Source organism: Acipenser ruthenus, chromosome 2, assembly GCF_902713425.1.
Source record: "Acipenser ruthenus chromosome 2, fAciRut3.2 maternal haplotype, whole genome shotgun sequence".
In the NCBI taxonomy this organism is placed as follows: Eukaryota; Metazoa; Chordata; class Actinopteri; order Acipenseriformes; family Acipenseridae; genus Acipenser; species Acipenser ruthenus.
In genome coordinates, this window is record NC_081190.1 from 67,467,594 (window position 1) to 67,482,785 (window position 15,192).

Here is a 15,192-nt window from a genome sequence, read left to right on the forward strand (position 1 = left end):
CAACTTCCAGTTAAGTTTTTTATTATTAATATACCTCACCTAAAACATGAAACTCCATTTGCACCACGTAGGAATTGAATCTACAGTGTTGTGGATGGATAAATGGGCTTCACTAAATAAAATGTGGAAACCTAAATTAAGAGATTTGCAGGAAAGTTGTTGTGCTATTGCAGTAAGTAGCCTCTTTCAGCAAGTATTGCTTTGTGCTGTCATTTTGAAAATGATTTCCCTTCAGGGATGAAAGTGCTCTGGTAAGTTCAAAACATATCTATGGACAAATATTCACAATGTATACTGCAGACGTTGTCCTTGTAGCTAATAGTTTAGGCCAGAGAAAGGTTTCAGAACAACGCTTTGGAGGATATTTCCAAAATTACACAGAAACCACAACAGCAGCTGGAATCAGCTAGAAGGCTGAAAAAAGTTAAACCCTGGGGATAGCTCATCTGAATTCAGTTTTTCCCCAGTTTTAGCCCTGTGTGGAACAGAGTGCAGACAGTCCTGTGACTTGCCCAAGGACACAGAGGGCCAGTGAAAACATAAACAAAAACAACAGAAACCCTTCCAGTGGCAACTATAAATTAAAAATCAAAGTGTAACCTTCTCGCTGTGTTTGGAACAGTTCATCACCTGTACCTTCATGTGCGACTTCAGATTATCTTTGCGGGCACAGCGGAAGGGGCAGAGCGGGCACTGGTGGCTCTTGAGGCCGGTGTGAATCACCATGTGTCGTTTCCAGTAGCTCTTCCTCTTAATGACCAGACCACACACAGGGCACTGAAACGGCTTTCCTCCCTCTTCAGTGGCTGCTGGAGCTGTGGAGGAGGAGGAGGGGGTGGAACAAAGAAAAATAAATACGCTGCAGGCTACTAGGCAAGCAGACTGCTCTTTCCATGTCTGAGGGTCAGGGCTTAGTCTTTCTTTGGGGGTGTGCATGTTACCACATTACTAGACCAGAGGACCAAAAAAGGAAGGAAAAAGCAGGACTGTAGCCCAACACATACTGTATGTACAAAACAAAGACGGTGGGCAAAATGTTGTGTATGCACCAAGTCTGCCCCAACTTCTTCTGCAAGGAGAAGAGCACCTTATTTTCTATGAATCCAATGACAAAAATGTTTTCATTTAGTTTCTACTACATTGACTTTGCTTGTTTCTTTTTGCTTTTATAACTAACATTGCTTATTTTTACAAAAACAGAATGAAAATCATGCCCCTTGAGATAAGAGTGATTATCCTTAAAGTAACTGTAGCTAACAACATAGTTCCATGCATTTTCTCCACCATGAATATCCAAGAGATGGGAATTTTAAACGTTTAAACGTATAAACCAAAGAATTTGTCAAACGTTTAATAATATGCTAGATGTATAACAAATGTCAAAACGCATATTTTTTTATGCATTAATTTTAGTAATTTATCAACAGTAACGGTGGATATTATAAAAAGGAAGGGGTTTGGCAATTGTCTCCAAGTAGCTTTTCTAATTGGTGCAACAGAAAGATTGACACTGGGGCGGGTTTTATTCTCGGTCGATCGGGCGCTTCATTGGTGCACTGTGTGTGTGTTCATGCCTGTAGTAGGCGTGGTATGGTATCAATTCCACGGCAGGGTAATAATGTTAATGACAAGCGTTTTTTCTCAGTTTGTTCTATATTTAAAATGGCATCTCTAAACAAAGGAAGCCATGTTTGGAAGTATTTTGTGGAATGAGAAAATACTTCCAATGCTTCACAATTTGAAATGCAAACATTCAGAATTATTGTGGATAGAGCTACTGATGGCAATAAAAAGTAAACACCCATAACATTTGCTATAGATTTGGCCGAACAAGGCTGGAAAAACTTTAAGAAAATCGTGCTGCAGCTGTTCATTCAAAACCTTCAAAAGGGAGAAAAAGTTGCAATTACCACAGACTTGTGGACCCCATTCCCCAATCTTCCCATAGGTGGAAGGCTTTTTTACTTGAAATTGTTCTGCAAGCTTTTGGACCAAACTGCCGTTTATGTTTAGTATAATTTTTATTTGTATATTGGAACTACTGCACTAAAATTAAGGACCTCTGGAGACACACTTCAAACAGGTAGGCCAGGCATTTCTTTTTACAATTTAATGTAAAGCTGTGTGGATACATGAATTTGAATACTTTACGTTATTTAGTATTTCTTGACCATATACAATTAACTGCTCAAGAAAGCAAACATTAATTAATTAATATATTACTTGATTGTGTGTTAGTTTGGCATTTAAAATAGGACTTGTGGCAATGTTTGGGAGCTTTATGTACACTAGTACAGTATGTAGAGGAGAGTGGTGTTTGATTCGAGTACTCGAAAATTGTAATGCTCAAGTGCTTGTCTCGAGCAACAATAGATCTCAAAAATCCCACCGCTACTATCAAAGACCGCAAACTTTTAAATCTCTGAGGCAGACTTTTTAATATCAGTCACAGTGCTCTTTAGAATTCCAAAATATTGTGCTGTTTTATCGCTGGTAATTACCTTTTCCAGAAATTAAAGTATTTCCAACTTTTTTTCAATTGTAAGCACAACTCTCTTTTGCTTTCCTGTAGCCATTTTGCATTACCGCTGTACAGTGGGTGAAGTTTGTCTCTTTTTTAAAAAAAAAATTAAACCATATCATTTTGGGCAAAGTTACTTGTATAGATATATTATAAAAAATAAATAAATAAATAAATAAATAAATAAATAAATAAATAAATAAACCTTTAAGAAACACACTATCCAAAATGAGTTCAATAATATGTATGTATATAGTTATATCTCCACTAGCAACTTCAATTACAACCATAAATATAAACATTTCAATATATAGTTTGATGTGTACATCCCTAGAATATCCATTAACTATATAGGTCTCAAATGTGGAGTTTTGAAAGAAACACATGCTTTAGCAAACATTTATTCTCATTTTAAAACATGATATCTGGTACTACACTAGGTTAAAAAAAAAAAAACAGTTTGCAAGTCATACTTTTTGCACTTGCACTTCCTGGGTCATTGATGGAATCATCCCCACCCCTTTACTGACTTTTTTCTTGTTAATAAGCAATCAGCTGTCTCCCCTATCAGGGTTAGAAACTAATAAAATTGTAGTACTAGTCCAAAGGACTAGTACCTTTTGAAACTTGCTACTCCTGATGTAAACTTACTAGTCCTTATGTGAAGTGCCTAAGTTGGAATCAACAACAGTTGGGATCCCTAAAAATATTAGGCTTGAATTTTATTTTCTTAAAAAATAAACGCAGTTATAAATTTAGATTTATTTTTTTATTTTATTGTGTTATTTTTTTTTTAACAAAGGCACCTTAGTAAACACTTCTACAGATCGATCAATCAATCACATGTTTACACCTTGTTACTGAGCGATTACTGTACTGTGTGCTGGGAAACTGACACTCTGACAGCACCAGACAGGATGACAGAGGAAACAGCTGTGTCACCTTGACAACCACAAAGCTCCACCTGAAATTGACACCGATGACACAAATAAAATGTTTATTTTATTGTTCATTACTGTGTTGCTATTTACAAAAATACTGGCCGATTTGCGGAGTTAGGGGTTGCACCCTGTGAGCGATTAAATAACTATGAATTACTACATACCATAATTAATGTACTCCCTTACACACAGGGTCTTCACTGAAATCCCAATTTAAAGACCGTATGTTTCACTGTAGCCCTCGAGATGAAATTGTTATCGAGGTGGCTACATATTTTTATTTTTTTTTAATTAGCAGTGGGAGAAAAACACTTCAGCAAGTACAGTAGAATCTGCCAGAATTGACACTGAATCTACCAGGTTGGATACTGATGAGAGCATAAAAAATACATCATGCATTACACTACAGATCACATATTCATTCTAATTACCATAGTGTGTGCCATAATATGCCCAAAATTGTGTGCTACAATGAATACAACTGCAATAGTAAATACAGAAATTCTGGTGCACCACAATATTTAATGTCCTTTTGTAATTGAGGCCCTTTATTATGGGTGAGTCTGAATATTCAAATAATCAAGTATTCTAGATAAAATTACTAATCGAATACTCGTTCTTTTCTAAAAACAACTAGAAAAAAGCACAAACTTGGCACAGTATTTTTGAGAGAGGAGGAAGTTAAAAGTGATCAGCTACTACAATTGTCACTTCACTGATAACTGACAGGGAGGCGGGCACCTTTCATTACCTAGTCAAGTGTGTGCATCGTTTTTATGTAAAGAGTTTAAGCAAAGGAAGGTTTTAATTTTTATTAAATTTGGAATCGGCAATTATTTTTTGCATTAAGCGCAGAGCTTCTCTGCTCCCCTCAGGTCTGACTCACTGAATCTGCATGCGATTGAGCTCATCTTCTCCCCTGTGAGTGTTTACTGATGAGACTGCATCTGTGCAGGAGTCTTCAAAGTAACAGAGCAAGTTAAGAGCGTTGTGTTAGAATTAAATACTGCAACAACCGAGCTACATATACAATGCATTCCGATGTTTGGGAATTATTTTCTAAAGTAAGACGGCGAGAAAGTAAAGACAGTAATGTTTGGGATACTCCGATAACACAACTAATTTGCGTGACCATTTAATGAGATGGCAGGCACCCTACAAAACTTCAAACAAAACCCGCATTTATTAATCTGAACTACCCCAGAGTAAAATGAAGAACAACCACCAAGATCGTTCCTAAAGTTGTACCTTTGGTCAGAAGTATTTAGCATCCTGGCAACGTCAGTCCCTAGTGAGTAGGTATTAAGTAATGCCGGGCAGATTGTAAGCAAGTGCCAGTCATCGCTTAAATTAAAACAAAATGTGGACACCATCATGTCCCTTAACACAATTCAAATATACGCCATGGACAACACTCTTGTTACTAATCTGCTGTGGACAGCGATACGTTTTTTAAAAATGTTTTTTTTTCCTCTTAATTGGTTGTTACTCTACTTGTTATGGATTTAAACAACTTTTTTTTGGGGGGGGGGGGATTTTGCTTTGACCCCCAACTGGTACAAATCAACACGAATAAGGTAAAAAAAAAGAATGTAATATATTTTTAAATTATTATATGCATAAACAGATGTACCGTAAAACTTCAAATAATCTCCTGTCTCTAATACGCGCCAGGTCTGCTGGCAATTATAGTAAATAAACGCCGGGTCTCTGTCATTGTCATTGAAGCTGAGCAAGATGAGGAGGAGCTTGAGCGTAATGAACTGCTAATAAGTGACAGCGATGAAAGTGACTCTCAGGGTTAATTAATAATAATAATAATAATAGAAAACGCAATTTAAGGTAGGCCTACATGTAATGCATATTTGTTTAATGCAGTTATTACATTATTAAAAGTTTTTAAGCGTGCTGAAAGTAAGCCAGATACAAAAATTGGTGTATTTTAACGTTTTTTTTGTGTTAACAATGTACAAGTTTGAGATTAAACAATACATTATTTTTGATAATGATACTTATTGCTTTTATTGTTATTTTTAAAAACATTTTAGAAGTTTGTATTATTAATATTAACAATGGTAGATCTAATTCTGTTTTTTAACACAAATTCGTACTTCTGCTTGTTCATTTTCCAATGTTTTGCATACCGTATCCTGTTAACCAGTGCATATAAAAAGACGGTATGCTTTCGCTTTATACTTGAGGGTGTACAATACAATGGAATTGTGTTATTCTGTTATTTAGTTCCCACTCACACTCAACTTTTTAACAAAGTTGCTGGAATGTTTAAATTGAGTTACGATGTTGCTACAAGGTTGTGTGTTAGTGGCTTCTCAATGACCGCATGAAGCATGTGAAGCTAGTGATCTAATATATAAATGCCGGTCTCATATAATCGCCAGTCTCCAATATGTGCCGGGTGCTGGCAAATATTGTAAATAAATGCTGGAGGCGTTTAATTTAAGTTTTACGGTAATCAATTTAATATGCATAATAGTAGAATGTATATTTTTTTTACACTTTCATAATATCGATAAATCAATGCATCTGCTTTTTTGGAGAATGATATATCGATAGTGAAAAATAAGGCATTGCCCCAGCCTTAGTTCCGAGTGACTGTTTTGTAAGCATTATGAATGCTTATTTACGACTGCGACACCCCGTCAGAAAATGTACTTTTTCTGCATTATCTTTAAGGCAAGACTGTGAACGGGCGAGTATATCTGTACATTTGTTTGAAGTACTCGCCCAGAGGACAACTGAGACACAGACATCAACTAGTCCTCATCAGATTTAATTCACCTCAGGCAAGCGTGAGTTTCTAACCCTGCTGACTGAGATGCTTTCAGGCAGTAACATGCTTTGACCTAGAAGACACTGCTGAGGTGAAATAAACAAGGAAGTAAAACAGTAACTTCTAGAAAGCAATACAAGCTGACTTGGAACTTCCGTTCACCCAGTGTTCTGTTTTAAAATGGAGATGCATGTTTGCTGTAACTATGTTTGCTACAACTAGCTACAATTACTTTAAGCTTCTCATTGATTAAATATATTAATATAAGATAAGGCCAAACGATTTGTCTAGTTGACTTATACTTCTTATAGTTATTCAGGATATAGTTCAGTGTTCCTTCAAATTTAAGACGACCTCAAATTTAAGATGCAGCCCAAATTTTCAACCCTCAACTTGAGGAAAATATCAAAAAATCTAAAAAAAAAGATGCATTTACAAAGCTGCATTTACTCATATAAGAAAACAACGTCTGGAGGCAGTTTGCAGCCGTCTACTGCCACACAGAGCATTACAGTTATGCGCTGGTCCTCATTTTCAGTTGTGATTACTTGCACATGTTTTTCTCCCTTTTTGTGAACTGTCTACTTGCTTGGCAAGTAGAAAAAAAACAGGGGTCTTAATTCAACAGAGAACCTGGCTAGGGTGGTCTACTTCCATTTCTAACAAGCATGCGCAAAGCGCAGAGGAGCTCATCAGCTCTTTCAGGCAGATAGCACTTTTTATAGCATGCCTGACTGACTGTAGTGTTCCCAGATTATCCCCATAGCTGGACTGTGAAGCATGTGGAAGGAATGAACCTACACAGCTATGGTCATGGCTAAATTACAATTTATTGCAAGCCCCCCAATAAATGAAACACACACTGTGCTAACTGATAATGCCCTCAGTGGACTGTAATGGAGTACCACAGCATCAAACATCTTCCATAACAAGGTGTCTTTTTACAGAGACAAAATTAATGATTGTTTTAATAGCACCTGTAAATGTAGTACAGCTGCTAATATCTGGAGAGACAGCAAGATATAACGTATATCCACAGACAGCAGGGCTGGCAGTCAGACTCCTATTGCATAGCAGTTTGATCCATTCCTGGTTTTACTAGGAGCTTGTTACCTATACACCAGGGCTAATCAAAATTGTAGTAAAACCTGGAATGTGTGAAATGGCTATGCAATAGGAGTCTTATTTACATCCCTGAACAGCCCTTTTTTATCAATTACTTTGGCTTTAGAGCTCAGTTTATGTTTTACTTGTTGTGTTAAGCATGCAAACATCGCAACAATACAACAATCAGGAGGTGACAACATAATCAGTAACTAATAAACACAATAAGCAAAAAAACTAAGAGAACACCACAGGAAGAATGAAGCGGGAGAGCAAGGCATACCAGTCATAAATGGCTCTCCGAGAAAGGTATTTTATCTTTGGATTCAGCCCACATTCAGAGAACAGATTATGACTGCCTGACTCTCCTTTGGATTCTAGGATCAATGCGCTACAGTACCTCCTTCGTTGCTGGCTTTGGTCCTTCCCTTGGCTGTGGATGGCAACAGCAGCTCCAGGGTTTGCGACGGCGTCATGATCTTCTGGTTTTTGTCCAGCAGCGGCTTGACGTCCTCCGGCGGTCCCACCACCAGTGGCAGAGGCTCCTTCTTGTCGGCCAGAAGGTTCCCAGCGGCCCGGGCCGCCACTTCTTTGAGCAGGGCCGCCGAGGAGGTCATGGAGACCAGCGAGAGGAAGGAGCTGGCCGGGGGCTGGTGTTCCACCTGACCGGAGGAGAAGCCCCTCTCACTCACCTTCTTCGAAAGAGCCGCCAGCGTGGAGCTAGCCGACTGCGGGCTGAAGGGGGAGGTGAAGGCGTCAAAGCACACTGTCTCTTCAGGCCTCCCCACCGCTGTCGACGCAGAGGGGGAGGATGCCGACGCAGCAGCACTCTGGTCCTGGAGCACCGCATTGGCAGCTGCCTTCAGCTTCTGAATGGCAGAGTCTGGGGAGAGGCTGCTGCTGGGGGTCGTGCTGTCGGGCGGCCACTTCTCATGGCTTCCCCACACAAACCCGCTCCCTCCACTGCTGCTGGTGATAAAGGGATCGCAAGGCTCCTGCTTGATGCTATTTGTAGACACTGTTGCTGCTGCTGCTGGGGAGGCAGCTGCGGAGGTGCTGTTGGCCAGCTTCCGGGCAAGGGCACTTAACTGTTGGGCGTGATGGGAAGAGGGGGACAGGGCAAAGTTGGAGCCAAGGTTTACTGGCGGGGATTGCCCCCCTCTCCCTCTTGCAGCAAGGTCGCCCGCATCTAGCTTGAGGGAGCCAGCCTCCAGCAGACGCCTCAGGTTGCTGCTCAGCGGCCTGCCCAGCACTTGGGAGCCATCCCCATACAGAGAAGAGACGACGGAGGACAGCTGGTCTTTGCAGGCAAAGCTCCCCTGCTTGAATGCCTCATTGTTAAGCCCCAAGAGTTCCAGAGAATTCCCTTGCACGGGGGTGAGGCAGCCCAGAGAGCTCTCCGTGGAGGTGTCCTGTTCCTGGTGGGGAGAAATCCTGAGCTCGTCCTGCACATCCCCATAGGAGGACTCGGATGGAGTGTCCGAAGTGTTCCCAAACCAGCTGTCTTCTCCCAGGGGCTCTCCTTCTTCTTCTTGTTCTTCTTCTACTCTGTCAACATCTGCAAGACAACAAAGAGAGGGCTGACACCTGCAGTTTCAACACATAACGACAGCACAGAGCAGTTCAGAGTGCACAGGCCAAAAAAAAAAAAAAACTCCAGTTATCCCTTAAGTATAGTACAATTTTGTTAATTTGTGTATATTTTTCTTGCTCTTTCTTTTGATTTGCTAGTACACCCATGAAATAATTGAACAGCTCTTCTCTCCTCAATTTGCTGGGTAACAACACTGATTTCAAATACAGGTCATATAACATCTCTGAAAATGTAGATTTGTTTTCTCTTTTACAACCTAGATTGACTGTTTTTTTAAAATAACACATACATTCATTTAAATGTTTTTATGTACTATTTTACAGTAACAGACTCACTTACTTAAACATTCAGTTCAGTATCCCCATTAGGCCCTGAGCCTTATTTTACCAACTAGTTTTCCTAGGGTTCCTAGAGATTATATATATATATATTTTGTAAACGGTAACCATGGTTATGGACTCTTGTGGGAGGCTAGACGGTAAGGATTAGGGGTTAATCGAGGTCAAGCAACTTGATTAATATTCATGAACCTGGGATAACCACAAGGGAGGCAATAAGGATAGGGTTAAGATCACTCCAGGTCATCAATATATACTTCGTATATTAATATTCATGAAGATTACTGCCTGCCAGCCAAGGGTGAATTAAGGTCATGAATATTCTTGATGATCTATTAAATATTCACAAACCTGGGATACAACCTAAACAACACAGCCCATAAGGCCTGACCTTCTTTGTACAATATCTGTTATATAAGCAATTGCAAGCTTTCCTTGTTTTCAATAATTTGACTTGCTGGACTTAAAATAAAGGTACATTAAACAGGCCAGGCCTGATGTGATGTTTTGTTTTTTTTGTTTTGTTTTGTTTTTTAATATATATTTATATTTATAATATGAACGCAATCAGTCAATGTGTAAATGGTTTATAATTCCTGTATGGTATTTCACTGGGGCCATGTTAACATGTTAAAATTGTGGTGCACATTGTCATTTTAATAACATATTATTATTATTATTATTATTATTTATTTCTTAGCAGATGCCCTTATCCAGGGCGACTTACAATCGTAAGCAAATACATTTCAAGTGTTACAATACAAGTAATACAATAAGAGCAAGAAATACAATAACTTTTGTTCAAGCAAAGTACAAGTGTGACAAACCAAAATTCAATAATACAGCAGATAATAGTGATAGTTACATCAGGATATGATTAAATAGTGATAGTTACATCAGGATGTGATTAAATACAAAGTACTACAGGTTAAACACTTGGCAGATTACAGTATTCTGAAGTACAGGATTAAATGCAGTAAAATAGGGGGCAGATAAGAGCAAAATAAAGCACATTTACATGAAGGGTGATAGTGTCCCAGGATACAAACAGAGGAGTTCTACAGGTGCTCTTTGAAGAGGTGAGTCTTGAGGAGGCGCCGGAATGTGGTCAGGGACTGGGCAGTCCTGACATCTGTAGGAAGGTCATTCCACCACTGCGGAGCAAGGGTGGAGAAGGAGCGGGCTCTGGAGGCAGGGGAGCGTAGCGGAGGTAGAGCTAGTCTTCTAGTGCAGGCGGAGCGGAGAGGTCGAGTGGGGGTGTAGGGAGAGATGAGGGTCTGGAGGTAGCTGGGTGCAGTCTGGTCAAGGCATCTGTAGGCTAGTACAAGAGTCTTGAACTGGATGCGAGCGGTGATCGGGAGCCAGTGGAGCGAGCGGAGTAGTGGAGTAGTGTGGGCGAAGCGAGGCAGAGAGAACATATTAAGGCCTTATTATTTTAAAGACTTTCAAATTAATTGCAATAGTATTTACACTCACAGCTGTTGTTTCCATGTATCAGCCCAGAATTCAAACAGTACAAAATGTTCTAGCACCAAATGCACATGCTTCTTGTGTCCAGATATACAGTACAGTATGTCCAGTATGGTGGAGAAAGCTAACAATGGAAGATGTGGCTCAAGAAATACCTTTCATATTTAGTTTTATTTTTAATCATTTACATTTAAAGGACAACTAGTTAGCCAGAAGATCAGTGAGTGTTTGTAAGACATATGGGTATGCAAACATTATATGTTTTGTGTTGGACAGACAGGAGATATAAATCTATCCTCCAACAAGTATAGGGAAAGAAAATCAATGCAAAAACCCATTTGCTGCCATTTTAACCCACTCAACCATCTTGCTTATCACAATCTTATGAATGCATTTGAATATAGGACAGTTTTCTATTCAGGGATACCAAGATTTTCTGCAATCAAGACAAGCAGAGTGGGAGGGGTGGGTACATAAACAGTATGTCTGTACTGAATTGTGTACGTATGTGTACAGTAGCTATCATACGAAACCAGTGTAAACTGGATATACAGTATAATATAACTCGCCTTTTAGGAGACAGTGTTAATACAGGGTTCGACACTAACCATGGCCCGGCTCGGGGCAGGTAGAGAGAGCAGTTTGCCCAGTACTTATGTGAAGCGCTCATTTTTTAAAACATAACTCCCCCTTTGTGACGAATTCTGCCCCTTGCTGAATTTTGCAGTATTTTCAGATATCAATTTTGAGATATTCATCGACGTGGTTTACAGTGAACATCCGGTATTACAAATTAAATGTACATTTTAGACAGCAAAACAGTATAAAAACATCAGAACACAAAATACCTTGTGAACGGCCATTTCCTCACATTACGTTTCTTTAAAACGGACCAGATGACATTTTAATAAAATATTTTACACTAAGTCGTGTGATACGAATAAGTTCGTAATAAGACACAGTTAAGTAATCATCTGTTTAATCTATATACCAGTAGTTTATTCATCACCATGGTTTGCTGTTAACTTTCGGGATTGCACATTTAATGTACTAGACATACATACGTAGATAATTTTCTACACAGCAGAAGGGCTTTTGTACAAAATGTCCTGAAATATATATTTTTAACCAGTTAAATCATTTAAATCTTGTGTGTACATCCAAAAAAATAACTTTCATTTTTTTTATATATCTTTCATTTTTGTAAACGGAGTTATACCTCCTTCAAATATATATCATACACACACATACATTATATATATATATATATATATATATATATATATATATATATATATATATATATATATAAAATACACACACACACATATATATATATATATATATATATATATATATATATATATATATATATATATATATATGGCATTAGTGTAATGTGCGCATGTTAAATGGCTGAAATAATGCAATAACGTGTATTGAAAGGCTTTGCTTAGCCACTTTTTTTTTTCTTCTTTTGAGAGAGGTAGGCTCTCTTCAGTTACTGTACACATTAGAAATATACAGAAATTAAAAACCATCATGAAAAAAAATGTATATATAGTTCAAATTGTATCCGGACCAGTAAAATCACTACCTCAGTTTAGAGCCTTGTTATGTTAACAGTACATTAGTGTTTGGAGGCATCCAATGAATTTAGCAAGGGAGTCAGAGGTTACTGAGTAGGTCAGTGTCCACATGACTCGAGTTAGGTTGCCTACCAACACAATATATACTGGAATAATAATCAGGCCGCCTGACTGAGACAAACAGTAAAGGTGTCAAGAGAGTCGTCAAGCAATTCAATTAGATTAAATGCAGACATCTTTTACTTAGCAATAGGAGACATGCAGGAGGCTTCGCAAATACATTACCAGATGAAAAATACCTTTTCTAGGCATTCTTTATCTTAAGTGTGACATAAATGGACCAAGATCTGCACGCAGAAAGGTAAGGGCCCTCACGAGTTTTGTAATGTGTTGTCCTTATTTGGAAAAGGTATTCAACACACCATTTAATTAAAATAAAAATGTAAATAATGAAGTGTCTATACAAGGGTCTTGCTTTCCCGACAGGCCCGCTGTTCATTCTAATGAGCGCACACAAGGGCCTGTCTGGCTTGTAAACACACCACAGACAATATGTTTGGTTAGCAGCATCTCTGCCGAGCACATGTCTCAATAAATGACTTACAATACTCTCAAGCAGGAAGGTAATCCCATTAATTGGGGGCACTCTCATGATCCTGTTCGCTCCTGGTAAAACAGTGCTCCAAATGTAGCTGCGAGCTGACCCCTTGTCTATAAATTTGGACTGTCGTCTGCCTTCAATCAATTTGTTAAGTAGGCTATTTTTCATGTGAAATTACTACCATGTAAACTTCTTAAGGTTGGACACCCTGTTTATTACATGTATGATCTTAGGTGTGAAAGATGTATTGACACCTCACAGTGTGAAATGTGTTGGAAATGAAGATGGTCACGCTGATCCTGAAATCTGATCTCTTTTTTGTCTGCACCGTACTTAATACCACAGGTTAAAACCTTCGAGCTTGCACAAATACTCTATATTCTACCTTGGCCAAAGCAAAGTAAAATAATCTAATTATATGACTATCTTCCAAATACTACTTCTACTACGACTACTACTACTAATGTTTTATTCAAATGTATTACTGCTAATAATGTTGAACTTGATTGTTTACAGTCTCCTGCAAGCATACATTTATCATATTATAAAAACCAATTGTCATCATCAGAATAATCCACAGGAGCCATTTTCATCAGCTTTGACAGCAATATGGTTAATAATAAAAATGACCCTCATTTACTGTAGTAGCAGCGCATAGCTAGTAAAGCACTGTGAACATTTGATCAGATCATTGTCCTTCAGTTGTCATGTGGACACTGTATGGGAGATGCATTTGTGTGGTGAAACACAGAAAGAGCCCTAACGTTGTCTGTCACTGCTGTCAAGCTGACTGTAACAGCTTGTCAAAACATCTTCTAAACCCCATGGAACACATCGACTTTTAAAAAGACAGTGATTTCTTTTTTGTTTTTTGTGTGTGTTTATAACATTGTAGATGCTTGACTCAGGGTTAGAAAGTCAGTCCTGGATTTCATAGCTACAGTTAAAGTGTACAATAGTGAAATCATTCCAGAAATATTACTGTTGTGCATTCTGTAGGTCTTACATTTTGAAAGAAACATGTGTTAAAGCCAACATGAATATGTTGCATGGTTTACTCTGACAGTGCCCACTCTTCAACGCCTTCTTTCCTGTCATTAACCAACCAGCTGTTTCCTAACCCGCGACATAATTGGCAGCCAGTGCCCTCCTTCGACCAAACAGGAAGTGACGAGAAGCAGTGGCAGGCTACCTGAAATCAAGTCACGAAAACTGAAAACTTTCTTTAACCAAGCATGGTACCCGATTTTAAAAACAAAGGCTTTTCTTTTTGTGCCTTACAGAACTGCATACCTGCAATCTGCATAGGAACTTATGCAATTATGTAACTTGCTATTTAAGAATATTATTCACATGATCATGTGCAAAAAAGGTTTAGCAATCTGGCAAAATGACAACTGGTCAAAATAACAAAAAAGATGCAGTGTTGTCAGACCTCGAATAATGCAAAGAAAATAAGTTCATATTCATTTTTAAACAACACAATACTAATGTTTTAACTTAGGAAGAGTTCAGAAATCAATATTTGGTGGAATAACCCTGATTTTCAAGCACAGCTTTCATGCGTCTTGGCATGCTCTCCACCAGTCTTTCACATTGATGTTGGGTGACTTTATGCCACTCCTGGCGCAAAAATTCAAGCAGCTCGGCTTTGTTTGATGGCTTGTGACCATCCATCTTCCTCTTGATCACATTCCAGAGGTTTTCAATGGGGTTCAGGTCTGGAGATTGGGCTGGCCATGACAGGGTCCTGATCTGGTGGTCCTCCATCCACACCTTGATTGACCTGGCTGTGTGGCATAGAGCATTGTCCTGCTGGAAAAACCAATCCTCAGAGTTGGGGAACATTGTCAGAGCAGAAGGAAGCAAGTTTTCTTCCAGGACAACCTTGTACTTGGCTTATTTTCTTTGCACCAGATCAAGACCCTGTCATGGCCAGCCCAATCTCCAGACCTGAACCCCACTGAAAACCTCTGGAATGTGATCAAGAGGAAGATGGATGGTCACAAGCCATCAAACAAAGCCGAGCTGCTTGAATTTTTGCGCCAGGAGTGACATAAAGTCACCCAACATCAATGTGAAAGACTTGTGGAGAGCATGCCAAGACGCATGAAAGCTGTGCTTGAAAATCAGGGTTATTCCACCAAATATTGATTTCTGAACTCTTCCTAAGTTAAAACATTAGTATTGTGTTGTTTAAAAATGAATATGAACTTATTTTCTTTGCATTATTTGAGGTCTGA

General features: G+C 38.8%; 1 protein-coding gene across 4 annotated transcripts in view; it reads right to left on the reverse strand.

Moving 5' to 3' along the window:
• LOC117409580 (zinc finger protein 827) overlaps positions 1–15,192 on the reverse strand; it is a 50,159-nt gene that overhangs the window by 32,758 nt on the left and 2,209 nt on the right. For 2 of the 4 annotated variants that reach the window (XM_034015842.3, XM_034015841.3), the window contains exons 2-3: positions 7,758–8,915; positions 637–815 (exon numbers count right to left, since the gene is read on the reverse strand). In XM_034015842.3, coding sequence (XP_033871733.2) covers positions 637–815; positions 7,758–8,915 — 1,337 coding nt within the window. Of the gene's footprint in view, positions 1–630; positions 816–7,757; positions 8,916–15,192 lie in introns of all 4 variants that reach the window. The other 2 variants (XM_058999389.1, XM_058999379.1) reach the window with 1 other exon arrangement.